The 17,980-nt window shown below is 38.1% G+C and overlaps 2 protein-coding genes across 2 annotated transcripts; both read left to right on the top strand.

The window, feature by feature from the left end:
• LOC145491874 (uncharacterized) lies at positions 1-3,169 on the top strand. The gene has a single exon (XM_081471159.1). It carries the CDS (start codon positions 71-73, stop codon positions 1,220-1,222), a length of 1,152 nt encoding a protein of 383 aa, XP_081327285.1. The 5' UTR covers positions 1-70; the 3' UTR covers positions 1,223-3,169.
• Positions 3,170-4,004: 835 nt separating this feature from the next.
• LOC145493897 (serine/threonine-protein phosphatase 2A regulatory subunit B'' subunit beta-like) lies at positions 4,005-17,966 on the top strand. Its single transcript, XM_081473373.1, has 14 exons — positions 4,005-6,362; positions 10,449-10,552; positions 11,426-11,531; positions 12,099-12,173; positions 12,530-12,616; positions 12,816-12,854; positions 13,472-13,589; positions 13,925-13,973; positions 14,523-14,609; positions 15,061-15,205; positions 15,788-15,818; positions 16,089-16,207; positions 16,708-16,814; positions 17,239-17,966. Exons 1-14 carry the CDS (start codon positions 5,835-5,837, stop codon positions 17,426-17,428), a joined length of 1,785 nt encoding a protein of 594 aa, XP_081329499.1. The 5' UTR covers positions 4,005-5,834; the 3' UTR covers positions 17,429-17,966.
• Positions 17,967-17,980: the final 14 nt, after the last annotated feature.

Genomic DNA, 17,980 nt, shown 5'->3' with positions numbered 1-17,980 from the left:
TAGCAATTTTAATACGATTTACTACGTTTTAATAGTTCCAACAGCAAAAAGACGCGTTAAAAACTTCGGAATGAACGCCACAACGCTCTATGTCGAAGCGTGCAAATGCATGTTGTCGCTTGAAACCGACAATCAAGCTGTTTGGGATCAACTGTTCCATTTGCTTCCAAAGCTTCGCCAAGCCCTTTCTTGTCGAGTTTGCCGTGGTTTGTTGATCGACCCGTACGGATCTCACAGCTGTGAACACCACGTGTGCAAAGGGTGCCTTCGAAGGAAGCGGGCCTTAATACCCGGATGTCGATGGTGCACAAACTTGGAAAAGCTTACGGAGGATAAACAAGCTCGAATTGTGCTGGCTTGTTATCAAAAGCTTTGCGAATGCATCGCCCAAAAAGCGGCCAGCGTTCAGAGGCTGTCGACACAAAACGGCGAGTACAACAAGACTTTGGCGATCATTCAAGAGGCCGTTACAAGCCCGATCTCACTTGCAGACTTTCCAAGTAACCGACAAGGGCAGGTACCGGTAAATAACTCGGAATTAAATTCCAAAAATTCCTCTGGCGGTGATTTGAACATGGCGGCGGAGTCACGTGTCCCAGCAACAACACTTCCGCCGGAAATGAAACTCCTGCCTCCCAAAAAAGTTGCAAAACTCTTGGCTCCACCAACAGGTACCCAAAGTCAAAAGGAGAAGAAAAAAAAGAAAAAGCCATTCAAGGGAAGTTATTATAACTATGGCAAAAAGAAGAAGACCCCTGTAAAGATAAGTACAAGTGCAACTAGCCTGTCTTTTAGCTCTGAAATCAAAAACAATGTTTTGGTGAACATGGATGCATTGGATTTTAATACTGGAGATTGCTCTCATGAAGTTACAAACGATGGAAATGACACTGAAGAGATTCAGATTTTTGATAATGTCGAGCCTGAAATTCATGTTAAACCAGACCTTCAGCCAAAAGAAGTAGTTGTTGTAACTCCGCCAGGAAAGCATAAAAAGAAAGGTAAGTTGAAGAGGTGTTCTTGTGGGACATCGTCCAAGCTTCAAAGCCCCAGATGCATCAGTACGCGTTGTCCATGCTTCAGTGATGGAGGTTCGTGTGAACATTGTCCCTGTGTCAATTGCAGCAATCCTTTTAGTAACAACAATGACAAAGTGTCACCAGATGGCAAATGTAAGCTGAAGTTTGTTGACGAAAAGGGTGTGTTAACATCAGTGGAATGATGGATCAACTGTTCCCTGTGTTTGTTAATTGATTTTACATGTTGGTGTATATCCACCATGGAAATAGTCAATGTATTTTGTGATTTAACCAATGGATGAGAGGAAGGCTATGAAATCAAAGTGAAAGTCTATTTTAATGGAAGGCTACCCGCTTCATTTCTGTCAAAGAATGATTATACATTTTCAGTAAGCCACATTTTAATTACTCAATTGTGTTCATCAAAGCACATCTTATTTTGGTCCAGGATATTGGAAGTGAGACCTTAGTTGTCTGTTCAGAGTTCAGCCTTCTGTAATCACAAACATCAGTTTTACAGTTTCAAGTCTTTTTCAATCCAGCCTGTACACTTTTGAAAAGTCCTTTCCCAGGCGAGTGTTTACAGTCAAACTCTAATAACAAATAACAGTACAAGTTGGAGTTTGTTCTTTGGAAGAATATTTTGATTTTCAGGAGAAGGAGGATGCTGTTTAGTAGCATTGCTGTTGTGGTTCAACTTCTTGGATTACTTTGAGTAACTCTGCCAAGCCAAGCAACAAATTGTTCCAAGACAGCTGCACACCCTCTCCAAACTGTATACAAGAGCTCTTCACTCAGCATTGAATACAAAATGCATATGTTGTGATTATTGTTAAATTAATTTTGATTCTGACCCTGCTGAGGAGTTACTGTGCATGATCTTGTGTCTATACCTGGGCAGGAATAATTTACAGGGCTAAAAAAACCCAATTCCAGCTTGCCCTTCGGACAATCAGCTCTCTAATTTTTCTTGCCCTGGGCAAGTCTAAGTCCTTTTTTTTCTCTTAGTTGGCAGAAAACCTGCCAGGGCCCTTACCCATCAGGCAAGTGAGAATGAAAAGTAACTTGCCTGGCAAGAAAATCTACTCACAAGTGCTAAACGACAGAACAGCACTTTTTTCAAATCTCGAGTAGAGTCATCATAATATTATTCTAGTTTTTCTCACACTTCATTCTGGTTGGATGTCTACGATATGAAGGATACCCAAAGTCCCAGCTTCATCAACCTTTCCAGGCAAAGTGTTTGAAGTATCTGTCAGATTGATTGACCTTTAAATTAGAAGGGATACCATTATATAAACCCTGTAAATCTAAATCAGGCATTTACTTGAATTTCAAACATGAATGTCTTCAAATTGAGACAGGCCAACCCTCTAGGGAGTCTCACAACACCTACATGTCATGCCAATGAAATTGTTAAAATGCTTATCATTTGCAACTCTGGTGCATCATTCATCATGTTTAGCATTTTAAAGTGCATTGTGAAAGAAAGCAATTGAAAGAGTTATAATCAAAAGCAATACTAACAATGCTAAGCAGGTATTATGAGTAGATTCAAAGACAGCATTTCTGTTATGTCCTTACCAGTCACTCATAGATCAGAATGCTGACAAACAACACTAAGAAAACAGTGGGTAGAAACCAAATATGGCTAAAACAAAAAAGCTTGCTCTAATTTTTGACGATTTCCTGTTCACGATAACCTCAAACTGCTTGCTTTTGTCATAACCTATTCAGCATAATTTTGTACATAATATATTGATGTAAATATTTATTTATTATTCTTCAAAGGTTTCCTTTCTATCAAGGATATTGTACATGTAGTACTAAATGAAAGACGCCAAACTAAACATATCCTCTCAGTATAACTTGCCAGTTTTCTTATATCTGTTAGTTATCTCAAGTAGATTAAGTTATTTATTGATCGTTACTTTATAGAAAGTATCTAGTTTGTGATGATAGTCTAGCATAACATAGCATATAACGCAACACATGGACATTTGCCAGACAAGTTATAGACTGGCAAAGTTTGAAAATAATTGACCTTGGGATGCAACCATATGCTACCAACTATGATATAAAATGTATCTGGTTTTGGTTTCTCAACATTTCGAGCATTAAATTATTGCTGTTGGTCTTGCATTTTTTTTGTGGAATGGTATTCTATCATGGTATGTTTATGTAGCTTGTATAAGGAGGTAGAGTTTTTTGCCTGTTGTTTCATGCTGCTAAGCCAATACATCATGAGACAAAATGAACCGGCCAAAAAGCTGCTGTAGGTTTCACAGGATGGGAAATGAACATTTATTCAAATTCAAAGTTTTTTTTTAGCAGATATCACTTCTCAAAAATGAAACACAGACCCACAGAAAAAGACATGTGAGAATGACATTCTCTAAAAAATTGAACGCTATAGCCACAGCAAAAATTCAGCCATTTTTTTTACCACATTCAAACATGACCAAAACTTGAGGGGATGTCTTTTTAGCACCTTTGCAATAATGAGGTTCATGCATGGGACTAGAGAGCTGGGCCAGGGAACTAAAAACCCTGGGCACTTCTGATGAAAGAGCATTGGCAGCCTGCGAACGGGCTCCCAGCGAGGACGGGAAAAATTTTGGCGAGCGCGAAACAGAAGAATTCGGAGAGCGAAGTGATCGGGGTGGGGACAGGGGAGCCCCCCTCGCTTCGTTCGGGCTCACCGGGAGCCTGTTCGCAGGCTAGAGTTTTGGCAATCACCAGCTATCTTCCCTGAACACTAGCTGGTAAATGACCAGTGACTAGGAGTATTTTTATTCTCTTGGATGGGATGCTAGTCAGTTGCAGGTTGCTGGTGGTTAAAGTGCCATGATTACCTTCTGTCTTCCAATTTTGAAGTTGACTGATCTCAAACTCCACTAAAGATAAGTAATGAGAAACCCTTCTATAGAGGAGTTCAACTCTTGCACAGATCCTAGAAATGCAGAAAATTAATTCAGTGAGTCAAAGAATGAGGCTGGGCCCTTGAGGTAAAATATTTAATATGGTCTATTATTATATGGCTGTTCAATCTCACAAGGACTCGGGGAATTCACGAATTTGATTGGCTGAAATCGATGTTGGAAGCGGTCTCGATTTTCCCATCTAGACTGGCATCTAGACCGGTAATGTTTTGTAGTGAAAAAGTCGCAAACTAAAATGCAAAAATATTGACTATTTTCTTCTAACTCACTCACTCACTCATTCCCCTTACGCCTAGGTGGCATGTAGGGCAGCAACATGCACTCTCTACATCTGCCGGTCCCTTGCGATAAGCTTGATGCCTCTTTCTCCACTCTCCGTCGCTACGTGATCTTGGGGTGGGGGGCCGTCCCTCTTGCGTTTCCGTTCTGGCGTCCAATGTAAAGCAATTTTCGCAATGGAAGCTGCTTGACTGGTGACATGGCCAATGTACCTCCAGCGTCTCCTCGTCAGGATGGTAGCCATTGGTTCAGTTCCACACGGTTCAAAGAGCTAGATCCTTATTTGAGATGACATTAGGCCATAAGATGCGTAGGATACGCCGAAATCTCTTGGTGTGATTGAAATGTGGAGAGTTTTGATAAATCCTTCTCCGTTATGCGCCAAAATTCCAAACCATACAGGAGAGTTGTGAGGACGCAGCTGTGGTGGTCCCCCATACAGGGAGCGGGGGTATCCTCCCCCAGAAAATTTGGGCTTTAAAATAACAATTGGCCTAATTAGCATAACAAACAGAAAAAGTGAAGGATTCTGGTAGTTGTAGTGCAAATCGCCTTGAAGGGTTTACGCAACACCTCCATCTGATTTAGAGTTGACATCTCACTTCAGGGTACTGCTCCCATGAAATGAATTTCTGATGGGGAATATGGTTCACACACAGGCCACATGTGTTAGTTCTTAGGGTTAGGGTTAGTAAGGGTTAGGATTCCCACAAATGTCCCGTTAATTTTTCCCACAAATGTTCCATTATTTCCGTATCAGTCCATGATAGAGGGTCGTACAGGGGTATTCTCATGATGCGTGATTATCTGATTTTATTTTCCATGAAACGTGAATTTAGGAAATTTTTCTTTCAGATCCGTGACCTGAAGGTTATCCGTGACCCATGCAGAACTTGAATTATTAACCGATATTCTTGATTTCACCACTCTATTCTACGCGTGATTTTGAGACGCGAGTCCTCCGGATGGTTAGCCTTTCGCGGTTTTGTTTTCTTCAAACACTCTTACTTGCTTAGTTTCGTGCTTCGGGAAAACTAAATTTTTATATCCGTGATCCGTTATCCGCCGTTTTTTTCCGTTCGTGAACGGTGCCAGAGACGCCCCTTGTACAACCCTCATGATAGTAGCTCTCGTCCTAGAGACTGGAAACGACTCTGCTAATTTATGCTGATCAGACCGCTGATCGTTGTTCTGTTTGCTCATGGCCGACCGCGCCGTATTCGATTTTCGATTTTTTCCTTGCCAGAAAGATCGAAAAATGGCGTGAAGTCAATTTTGTAGGCAGTGGTTGTTATGTTCCTGGCTTGCCATGTTATGATTTCAAGAAACGGCTGGTGTCAAAGCGAACCGAATGCTGGTAGAGTCTATTGAATTGTACTGTTTTATCCTACTTCAAGTACAACGAAATCAACAACGGAAATTGTTATCACGAACGAAAGCTTGAATCGTGGGATATTAACTGCGCTGGTCGATGAAAAGAGGTCTATTTATTTATGTTTCGTAGTTTGGCCAACTCAACCACAACGGGAGGAAGTGATGTACAGACGTAGATAATAGATTGCCACTTCAATCTGATGTTAACATTTCCAGTTTTATGGCGCATCTTTCTCCAGTACTGAAAGTGAAAGTCGACGAGCTGTTTCTTCGATGGTTGTCGATGCCCGAAACTCAACGTATTCTCAGAAATGATTTGAACAAGTTAATCCAGGGCCGCCCTCTGTCGCCAAGGCAATTGTCACATTTAGGCTCGCCGAATTCAATAGGCGGCGCTACACGACCCATTTCACCTCCGGCTCCACCAACCAGCTCTCCGTCACAATTGTTGCGGTCGCCGCGAAGTCCAAGAGAGAGGTGTTCTCGAAGACCCGGCTCGAAATCGCCTCCACGGTCACCTCGGTTAGAAAACAATGAAGGGACGAAGTATCCGATGAAGGATAAACAGCTGGTGTTGAATAATGTGAGAATCTTTGCTGGTTGTGCCGCCCAATTGGCACCGTTCTACTTCCCGCTCGGAAAGCCAGAAGACTCGACCAAGTGTGAAGTCACGTTGGAGAAGGTGGCCAGAATTTTCAAACTTTACGATCACGGAATACCCAAAGAGGAGTTTGGAACTGTTGTTAAGGTATGGTATTTTTCTAATGTCGGCGTTTATATACGGTTACTTATTTTAACTCGGGAATAAACTTGATACCCGATATTATAGCGTGACGTTTTTAGAGCTCCTGGTCGAATACGAAGAACGTGTTGTGGTGTGGTGTTTACATGTAAGGATAAACGTCAGTGGGGTTTTTGTGACCCCTTAACTATTTAGTAAGCGTTGTTTAACTTTACTGAATTCTGTAGCTATCAAACATTTTGTTTGTAACTTAACGTTTCATTGTTGGTTCAAGATTTATTCCGCTGTCAAGAGGGTAAAGGCACATGAGTGCCACATTCAGCATCAAGTGCTTTCTTATTACGTTTGGGTTGATCGTGCCGAGTCATGTCTGTCTTTTTGTGTGAACTTTCAATGAAATCTTATACCATTTAGAGCAAAGTCTGCCACTTTGGCACGAAATCTGTTTCTTCGAAAGACTTAAGCGGAAATACGTTAGGATTGAAACGACAAATCTTTCAATATCGTCGCGAGTTTGTTTTTCCTTACGTCTGAAAGCAAAGACAAGCTTACAGATTTCGGCTGTTGAGTTTATCAATCAGCTACGCCGATATGTCTGTTCGTATTAAAGTGGGTACTTATTGCCTCAAGAAATATTTTTAATATTTCACGTTGTTTGATAAATTTTCAAGACGCTTACGTAATAGACTAATATCTAGCTTTTGTTTCGAATTGCGAAAAGTTGATTCGTTTTGTATAATTTCTTCCCGCACAGTGGTCGCATTTTCAAATATAGCTTGTTGAAGGATTTCAAGCCTATATTTCGTCTTCGTTGTCGATTCAATATCAGCCTGATCAAAACTAAATTATTATATGACTTTCATCCGAGGAATCAAACGATGGGAAATATTTAAGTTAACCGTTTTTATTCAATATTTAACGCCGTAATTTTAGGCTTATAAGTTTACTAACCTTCGCGACAGGCTCAATATGGAATCAAAGTCAATATTTTTCAACATTCGTCAAGAAGTCGATATTTTTGAATGCAAAATAGAGACCTTTTTTATTTAATCGCTTTTGAAAAAGTTCCCGTTTAATATTTATATTGCTGTCTTGCTGAATTCGTAAACGTGTTTTTTCTTTGAATATTTTATGAAGTAATTACTTCCTTTGAATCTCTTACTCGAGTGTTTAGCAAATACGCACAGGAGAATTGTTTTCAACGGCATTGTTCTAGATCTTTTGACTGTTTTCCGTTTTAACAGCTTGGAATTACAATCATATACTGGTAACATTGAAAACGTTTGACAAGGCTGTTAAGAACTTTCTAGTCTGTGGGGAACACAATCTTATCAATATTTAAAATAAAACAGGTTAAAAATGGTTAATAAAAATGAAAAAAATATAAATTTTTATTTTTATTTTTTCACATTATTTTACTGGGCATCTTACATGCACTTATTTCATTAAAAAAGCTGCCTAGGGGAGATGAGCACTGCTTTGTCAAAAAAAGATTTTCAACAAGTTATTATTTTGTTTCCTTGAAATGATAATTTAAGTCAATATTGTTGTGATATTTACAGTTATTTGTCTTCTGGTAAATTCTTGAATGTTTTCTTTTTTTTATATGAGAAGTCAACATCTGTCATAAATAAAAACTGAAATATTTTATTCTGTAAAAGTTGTTTGCTTAAGATCCAGGTAAAATCCTCATTTCTAATGGATAGTTTACAAATATCTGAAGAATTCTTATTTTGCTATGATCTTTGTCAAGATCTCTGTAAGGTATCCGTCTTAAAATCCTTTATTTTAAGGATCCTTGAAAGATCCTCTTTGGGCAGTCTTTGAAGATCAAGAGATCGTAAAGAACCTGCACAGTTTTTCACCATCCAGAATCTGACTCTTGTTTCAAACTACTGTACATATATACATGTACATGTATTTTAGATGTGCAAGTTAAATTTGTAACGTTATTTATCAATGTTTCTTTTGCGCAGTATTTTGGGATATGGGGTTTCGAAGGAAATGAAACTAAAAACCATTGAGTCACACCTCAGTACACTGTAAGCATAAGTTTCCTTTTACATGCTCAATTCTATTGTGAGAGTTTAACATCTGAAATTTGACCCAAAGGACTTCATAGATGGCTTAACTGATACAAAGATCTACATGCAATACATGTATGTAGTATCTCATCCATGGGGAGCAAGTTTTCCCATATTATTTTACACATATCAGTACCCTGGTATGTGTTATTTTAATTCACCAAGTTATTGCTGTTTATTAACTAGGATCGTCCATGCAAAAAAAAATAATTGACAGAGGCTAATATCTAGCTTCAGATGGTCACAATCTAATGCTCTATTGCTGGTGCAACATTTTCTTGAGGCATTGTTTAGAATGATCCCTAACTGTTTTTATAGCTTTTTTTTTTGTGAACTAAAAGAGGAACATTTTAGTCTTTTAAGATTTTTCTTTTCCTCTGTCTCTCTGTCCTTTTTTTTTGAAAATGTTATCTTGACATGAGTATAAATCAGAATTCTGTGTTTGAAGTTTATGGGGTCTTTTTTCTTAGCATGTTCAGTCACGTATTAAAACTCTGTTAACCAAGCTTGCTCAGGACTATTGATACTGGGAGAATATCTGCCCTTGTGCAGACTGCACTTGGTCACTACATTTGGTCTGTACTAGTTCTGTTAAGACCTTATGCCAATATTTTTCCAGTATGGCCCTTGTGCTTGGTTAATAGAGGAGCTCTGGCAGTCTGAAGGGCCTCCAAGTGGAGCACCATACCCTTATAGGAAAGAAAAGGAAACCCATTAATTGATTTTCTCACGGTTATCATGGCAAGCTGTATTGCTCTTGTGGCGCATACACATGACCACGACGACGGCGACAACTGAGTTGCGCAGGATGGCAGCCAACTTACGAAATAAAAGACTTTTTGCAGTCTTCTGAGTTAACTTTTGCAGATATTTTATCCTACTGGTGTGATATATACTAATTAAAAACAATTATTTCCTTCAGTATTGGTGGCTTTCGTTGAATATTTACCTTGCCGCTTTGCGGCTCGATAAATATCCACTGCTAGCCACCTCCACTGCGGGGTCCAATCAGTTGTTGATTAACCCGACATGAGCCTGCGATCCAATCGAAAGCCAGTACTTGGTCTGCAGTCAACTTAAAAAAACTCATGACCTGGATGAGCTCTAAACCTGAGCCCGTGATCTGGTCACATGATACTGGTCAACAGATACCTTGTTTTGACAGGTGTCAATTGACCATAACATGGATGTCCAATTTTAAGGATATATGCTGTAAACCAAGACTGCATGACTTGGTATTAGCTGGAGTATGACCGCCATGTTGCATGACATTGTCTTTGGGCGCCCGCGCCCGCGATCCATGCCGCTAGCCATGTTGACCATGAAAAAAGAGTTGCATGAGTTTCTATTTCTATGCATGCATGTGGTTCTGTTATGGTGCTCCGCTCAGAGCTCTACTATAATAATGATTATTATATGGCTTTGTCTCACAAGGACTGGGAACTACCAAATTCACGAATTTGATTGGCTGAAATCGAGATTGAAAACAGTCTAGATTTTCCCATCTAGACTGGCATCTAGACTGCTAATGTTTCACGGTGAAAAGGTTGCAAACTAAAATGCAAAAATATTGAGTATTTTCTTCTACCAAAATTTAGTTATGGAAGTGTTAAAAAGCCTGATCAGAAGAAAATTAAAAAGGTCGAGCGAACTTTGGCAGAATTAAATTCAGCTCATTGCCGTTCGCAAGTAAAATGTCAGTTAGTACAAACCAGTTGCATTAAAACAAATTAGGTTGTTCTTGTTTGCGCCATATAATAAACATCTTATTAACCGAGCCTAGTCGGTCTGTATGGGAAAATCTTGACCTCGGTCATGTGTACAGACCTCTCTGCATTCGGTCTGAACTCACAGCCTCGGTCAAAATTCTCCCATGCAGACCTCCTAGTTAGTTAATAAGACCTAATTATTATTATTTGTACTGTAGAAATCAGGATAAGTCCCACTTGGTTAGACCAGCGGAGAAGCCTTGATGTAATTCAAGAATCTTTGTTGTCATGTCTTTCAGGCCTGTGGTTTACCACTCTACTGGCGAGAGCCCTTGTTTTCTACCGCAGGAGGGCATAAACAGGGATATGTTACTTTGCCAATGTTTAACGTCATGTGGAAAAGGTATCTTATACTAATACTAATAATAGTTTCAACTTGTTAGGTTTGTACTAACTACAGAAATTTGTGTGTGTAGGTCAGTTATACATTTTTTTTTTAATTAATATATCTAACACCTCTCCAAATTTGATGTAGATACACTGTAGGACAAATTCCATTTTGGTCAAGTACATGTATGTACAGTTGCATGTAACTTATTATCAAAAGGTCTACATGTAAATTGTTTCATCTATTACACCTGTACATTGGAACCCACACTCTGTGGACACCCACTTATTACAGATAGTTTTGCCTGTCACAATAAAAAGCTCAAATATTTTTTTCTTATTAATGTTAACCTGCTTAATACAGACACTGGTTGATACAGACAACAGACACATTTTAGTGACCTAAGTGTCATGCTCTCATGAATACAAAGTTAACCTAGCTCTACAGTTTTCCTCTACTCTGTAGCTATGGTTCCATTCTGTGCGAATTGTACTGTACCAACAGAAAATGGAAGCTTTCTTTAATTAATGCATGGTTATTATTAATAATAATGTGACATGTTTCTGGTGTTTGCATGACCCTTCTTAAACTTTGTGTAAGACGTTTCACTGGTTGAATTAGTGTTAAGCTTCTTCAGTTTGAACTGACATTTGCATTACAGTTAAAGACATTACAGATCATTCTGGTTGCTTTTAGTAACTTTAATGTGTGTTTTCACAATGACTAATAAAAGGTGATAGAAAGGAAGATTTTGAAATATAGAAATCTTACAAAATCAAATCATTTGAATAGTTTATCGCAATTGTTAGTGACTATTAAATGAAACTAGTAATAAATTAGATTATTATGATCATTGTAATTGTTCCAATCACTCCATCTATTTTGCAGCTTAACATCTAAATGCCATGACGATGCATCAAGATTTGTTCAACTCTTAAGTGCAAAGCACTCCCATAATTATCTGGAATCAGAAGACTTTATTCCACTCTTGCAGGTACAACTGTCAGCACTAACAATCGTGATTTGACTCTTGTACATGTATGTGCACATTTCTTGTACACGCACATGCCCACTTAAGCAAACTAATGAAGCTTCTAAGGCTATTGCATTGTTGCAAGGTCACCCCACACTTTCTCTCTTTTTTGATAATTATCTGCTTGATCATTTTGACTTGTAGTGTTCAGTATAAAAACCTGGCTTATAAATTGCATCATTTAGCTGTTTATTCAACTGCCCTCTCTAAGACGATATAATTTGGTCATAAGCTTACAAGTCGGAATACTGTAGCCTGCTCTAGATCTGCTGGGAGAATGCCTCAATTATGACATGGATTCCTATTGTTTTCTTTTCTGGTAATGAAAGTACATGTATCTTGAGAATGGAATGGTTTCTCACCATTAATAGCCCTCATGAATACTCAGAAACAGGTGTTTGTTCATCAGGGCTCAATTGTACCCTTCTTTTCCATCCCCTGTATGCTAACCCTTGTTCCTTATTAAAGCCTTTGAAAATTCCAAATCTTTTTTCCAAACTAATTTAAAGTTAATAAATCTATTTTAAGGACATTGTGGAAACACATCCAGGCTTGGAATTTCTTCGTGATGCTCCCGACTTTCATTCTAGATACATCCACACCGTAAGTTCTGTAATCTCTAATTTATCTAAACGTTGTCTCTTTTACTGTACATGTAATATTGCAACTACCCTGTCCGACTGGTTAAAGACTGCAGCTAGCCATTCCTAGATATAGACCAGCTGTTCTAATAAGTCATGTGCACATGATTCCATCAAAATTCATAACATTGAAAAAACCTACAAGTCTTATTGTGCTGACATCAAAAACCAAAAACACAGCACATATTAAACACTTGCTGGGCTGAAATATACAGGTAGATTTTGAGCTCTTGATCTAAAGCCAAATAGCTGACTGGCCGACTGATTACTGTTCCAAGTATTATAAAATAACTGACATTTTTCATCTCTGCTTCACAGGTTATAGCAAGAATATTTTATTGTGTAAATAGCTCATGGACAGGGCGTATCACAATCCCAGAATTGAGGAATAGTAACTTTTTAGACGTGAGTACGTTTACACCAGTAATGTTAATGTTCTATTTCTCTAGCTTTTACCTTAAAAATTGTTTCCATGCTCGGTGAAGGAAATGATATTCCTGAAGTCATAAATTTGGACATTGCTCTCTCAGTAATATGAAGGTTATTTAGAGTCGTGATAATTTTGTTAATAGATAAATATACCAAGTCAATATTTCTTTCCCAGATTTTAGCAGTTCTTGAGGAAGAAGAGGATATCAATGAGGTACAGCTAAAAAGAATTGATCAAAAATTGTACAAGTTGCTAGTAAACCCACCTACCTTAAAAATTGAATGCATGGTTTTTTTTAATTCATATATTTGTTGTGGTTCCTTTTTTGTAAAGCATTTTGTTTTCTTCAAGCCCACAAATTTCCAAGTTTCAGTGCTAGCAATACTTAGTAGTGCTTGACCATACATGGAAACATGGATCTTAGTCGCTGATATTATCTGGAGGAGAAAGCGATAAAAAATATCAGGAAATATGCAACCAATCTTACCATATAAATTATATACAATGACCCTCTGTCTCATCAAACCAAAACTGACTAATAAGAAAAAAGTTGGGCAAGAATTGATCAATATCTCCTCAAAATAATAAAAACCACTTCCTATTCAGGTGCAGGAAAAAACTATTGGCCAGAATTGTAGGAGCACAATGTGTCAAAATAGCTTACAGCTAACTAAAATGTTCTCTGCACAGATATTGAGATTATGATTCTACTGTAACTATACATTTCTTAACACATATATCTTAGATATTAACCTCTTTGGGAACTTATGTTAAAGAGTTCATGTTAAGATGCACCATTTTTTTCTTTTTTTAACTTTGCTGTCTTTCAGATTGTGGACTATTTCTCTTATGAACATTTTTATGTAATTTACTGTAAATTTTGGGAGCTGGACACAGACCATGACTTGTTAATTGATGAGAACGATTTAATGAGACACAATAACCATGGTAAATATGTGATAGTAAATTTCTTATAATGGTACCAGATATATTAAGCATTTAGAAATAAATAAACATGTAACCATTACCTTCATAAATTATTAAGGTTATTTGTATTATCAAAGATATATATTACAACCTATTTATAATTTTGATTTTAAGTAAATCTTGTGCAATTTGTTTCAGTGACATTTTCATCTATTTATCATTTATGAAAATGCCATTTACCGTGTCAAGTAACTTATGAATCATACTCATGGTGGACAGAGGTTTACTTTCCGTTATATATTTATTTATTTTATATATTTATTTATTTATTTGTATTTATATATTTATTTTTGTAGCTTTGTCATCAAAAATTGTAAAAAGGCTGTTTTCTGGGTGTGTCACAAGGTACGGACAACAATTCAGAAGTGATCTTGACATTAAATTTAGCATAATAAGTGGTACTTTGATATTTGTGTTTCTTGATCAGCCGGTTCATTAGGAAAATACAAAATGCATGTGTTCTATTCCAGGGGTTTTATTTAATAACATTTTCAGCAGGGGCAACTGGTTTTCATGGGTGGGCAAAGTTATTTGAGCTGAACTTTTTCTTATAAGAAAAACCTTCTGCTAGATGGTCACCAGCCGGGTAAAATCGTCCTCACAGTGTCTGGCCCTCAATGAAACCCCTGTCTGATCTTTCAGAGCAAAATGTTGTACTTCTGTGGCTGTCATTCAGGTCTAGATTCAAAAGTCAGTTGATTTTTTATAGCACATACATTTTCTATTTGGAGTTGTGATTGGCTTCCTTTGGAGTCTTCTTGTGATATTCTTCCTGCAGTTTAAATATGTATTTATTTCTGCAACTTGATAACCTGGTCCTTGCTTCTCCTTGGATCACTGGGGATACAATCTACCAATTATGTTTGATGTTGGTTTGTTATTATTTTGGTGTAGGGGTCCAACATACATGGATGGAAAGATGACCTATCCAGAGTTTGTTTGGTTTCTTCTCTCAGAGGAGGACAAGAAACATCCAAGGAGGTTATTATTGAAATAATAAATTATCAACAGTTGGGTCTGCAATGCATACAGAGGACTTGATGTAGATGCTGTACATGTAGATTAAATTCTTATTGTAATAATACCTCACCTAATAAACGAAAACAGATACCACATTATGGATTTCCAGTTGCCTTAGGTTATCTTGTACTCTTTTATAAGCAAGTGGCTTAACTGCCCAAGTAACTCTGTTCTGGCCTTGGGGAAACACTGAACTCTCACGGTGCCTCTCTCCACCCATGTGTAGACATGCCTGGCGATTAATTCAATGCTGGGGTGTGATCTTGCGATAGACTAGCATCCCATCCAGGAAGGAGTAAGAAGTATGTTGTTAGTTCATGTTACAGATACAGTGCTGAGCTGTTAGGCAAGGTGCAAACTTTACCAACATTAACTTTGTTGAAACTGATCTTAAGTTTTTTTTTTCCTCTAGTATTGAGTACTGGTTTCGATGCATGGATTTAGATGGGGACGGTGTTCTGTCCATGTATGAATTAGAATATTTTTATTCGGAGCAAGTCTCTAAAATGGAAGTCCTTGGTATAGAGACAATGGTGTTTGAAGACTGTCTTTGTCAGGTATGAAAATGATGAGAATTTTCATGTGAAGGACAGTTTATGTATGTCTGTGCAGAAACATGAAAGTCAGTTTGGCTTACAGGAGTGTCCTTAACATTGTTTTCTGTGTTTGTCACGCAATGTAGCATTAGTGTTGTGTGACAATCCAAATGGACGGGAGACCAGGCTTGCTTTGCAATGGTGAAAACTTGCCACTTTTCATTCAATGGGCAGGGGATTGCCACAAGGTGCTTTTTGGACAAGGTGTCATAAAAGCATCTGAAGAGCTTGGAATGAAAAAAAAGCAGCAACACTCCAAAAGTTCTTACACTGGCCAGTCACTTCTGCTAGGTTACCAGTAATCATTAACCCTAATTATCCTGTTGTTTATCTCAAACAAAATGCGGTGCTTTAATAAGATTGGGTTCAATTACCATTTTAAGGTGACAGAATTTCTCCCTGTTTCCTTTTGTTTGTGTGGCCTGTTGCTCTCTCTATCTCGTGATTTCACAAGAGTCACTCTCTTGAGCAATCATAGCAATTAAATTACTCCTTTCCTCTGTACTTGGTTTAACGGTATTGTTTAATTGTATTCTATTTTAGATGTTGGACATGGTGAAACCTAAAGCCCCAGGTATGAATTCCTTGTTATAACTCGTCAACGATCTTTGGTTCGTCACGTGTCTAGTCACGTATGTCACGTGTTTCGTTGTGTGAGGACCTAATAATCAGCATATCGTATAGGAAGCTGCGACCAGTCTCTCATACATGAAGAATGGCCGAGTGAGAAATGTAACAAGCTCCCAGTTTTCTCTCTGCTATATTTTTCATGTACTTCTTGCTGCACGTAAAAAGTTACCTTCATTCTTTTATACTAATCCGCTTTCTCGTCTCGTTTGTTTAGAATGTATAACACTGAGAGATCTGAAGAATTGTAAATTGGCGTACATTTTCTTTAACACATTCTTTAATCTGGATAAATATCTGGAATATGAACAGAGAGATCCTTTTGCCGCAGTAAGGGTAAGGAATCGTTGTTTACATGAACTTATTCAATAAAAGCTAGGTTTTCGTTTTCATCCAGTAACTTGTCGCACTTGTTTGTGGGAGTGGCTTGAATCCCCCCCCCCCCCTCCCCAAGAGGTACCAACTCTAAAACAACACATTATTTCCTGTCATATTTTTTTCGGCTCAATACCTCAAACGTACCGCGAAAACTCCCGCTGTGGACCTTTTGAGGCTGGAAACCCTTAGAGGTACCAAAACTGCTTTCTTACCCCCTGAAGGGTTTGATGAGCACCCTGACTTTTGATATGGGAGTCTTACTAACCGAATAATGATATAAAAAAAAGGTTACTTATTGGTTGTAAAAAATCTAACGACTTAAAGATAATGATCTCCCTATTTTGACAAAACACCTATTGGAAAAACCACTTCGTCTTCCTGAGTTCTGTCTACTTTGATCTGCCGAAAACAATCAATCAAACAAGGTTTAAAACGCGTAATTTTGCTTATATTTTTAGGATTTACAAGACAGCGATGGCAATGAGCGGTCAGACTGGGAAAGATACGCACAAGAAGAGTATGACTTACTAGTGGCTGAAGAAGGAGCCAATGAACAGACAGAAGGGTAAAATAACATAATTATATAATAACTATTTAAATTAAGTGTCAAATGTCTAACACTATTGTGCTAATTGAGGGCACTAAATAAATAATTACCCAAATAGAAAATAAACTGTGAAGAATCTCAACTGGAGAGAAGCTAACCAGTTGGATATTCACACAACGCAGTCGAGGAGTTGAACTCGGGACTACGGGAAACAAATCTAGTTAGCGGTAGGTTGAACAGAAGGATTTGAACCAGGAACCTCTAGATTTCAAACCCAGCGCCGTAAACCACTCGACAACATCCCCCCCCCCCCCCTTACCCATCTTACCAAATACAGTAAAATTTAAAACTATTTATGAGTACATTCGCATCAGAACGTTGGAATCTGTGGAACAAAAATATGAATTTTTCACGACATCAAGGTGTTTGTTTTCTCCATCAGTTTATACGAGGATGATTTCGATGAAGACGAAGATCTTCCTGAAGGAGATATAATGGCGCTAAAAGGACTTGAAAACGATGATGAAATTGATAGCGACAAGAATAAGAACAAACCCTGGACAATGGTCACCGGCATCGATGACGACATTGATGACAACAACGATGATGATGATGATGACGACTTCTATTAACAGAGTTTGCGTGACCGCGCGTGTTCGCTTACATAGTTTGCCTTGGCATTGGGCATTGCTGTCTAAAATGCTACCCGCTGAGGGTTAGGGGTTAAAATAAGCTCTAGTTTGTGAGTAAAATTCGTTGCTAGGTTAAAAGCTAGCTAGGCAGACGTTGAGAGTTATTGTTCAAACGAAAGTGGCAAAGGAATGAACTTAGGCTCTCGTGATCGAGAGAGAGTTGGTAACTACGTTCAGTCGACTTTCTCGTAAGGTTGTGGAGATGGCACCTTATGGAGGGTGACCGGCAAGCAACCCGGGCTAAGGTTTAATGTTCCCTCGCTGCAGATTGCCCAGCCGGATAAATTAAATTATAGTAGGTTTCATTGTATGTATAGAGAGTAGGAGTTAATCTCGGTTTTTATGTTAACTGTAACAGTAATACAACGTGAGAAGAACAACGTTTAAGGGTTAGTTAGGTAAATCTTGGAAAATAGGAAAAAAAATTCGAGTAAGGAAAACAAAATATAAATTGCCATTAAAATTTGAATGTGGTGTTCTGGTACGTTTTGC

Source organism: Orbicella franksi, chromosome 7, assembly GCF_964199315.1.
Source record: "Orbicella franksi chromosome 7, jaOrbFran1.1, whole genome shotgun sequence".
NCBI classification, from domain to species: Eukaryota; Metazoa; Cnidaria; class Anthozoa; order Scleractinia; family Merulinidae; genus Orbicella; species Orbicella franksi.
The sequence above is the reverse complement of the archived record's forward strand: the minus strand, read 5'-3'. Positions and strand labels throughout refer to the sequence as shown.

What these genes read in the sequence shown, in the direction of transcription:
- LOC145491874 (XM_081471159.1), top strand. Translation starts at nt 71, where the DNA reads ATGAACGCCACAACGCTCTATGTCGAAGCGTGCAAATGCATGTTGTCG.
- LOC145493897 (XM_081473373.1), top strand. Translation starts at nt 5,835, where the DNA reads ATGGCGCATCTTTCTCCAGTACTGAAAGTGAAAGTCGACGAGCTGTTT. An exon ending in ATTCTAGATACATCCACACC is followed by an intron (nt 12,174 to 12,529) that starts GTAAGTTCTGTA and finishes TCTGCTTCACAG; the next exon opens with GTTATAGCAAGAATATTTTA. An exon ending in GGTGAAACCTAAAGCCCCAG is followed by an intron (nt 15,819 to 16,088) that starts GTATGAATTCCT and finishes TCGTTTGTTTAG; the next exon opens with AATGTATAACACTGAGAGAT.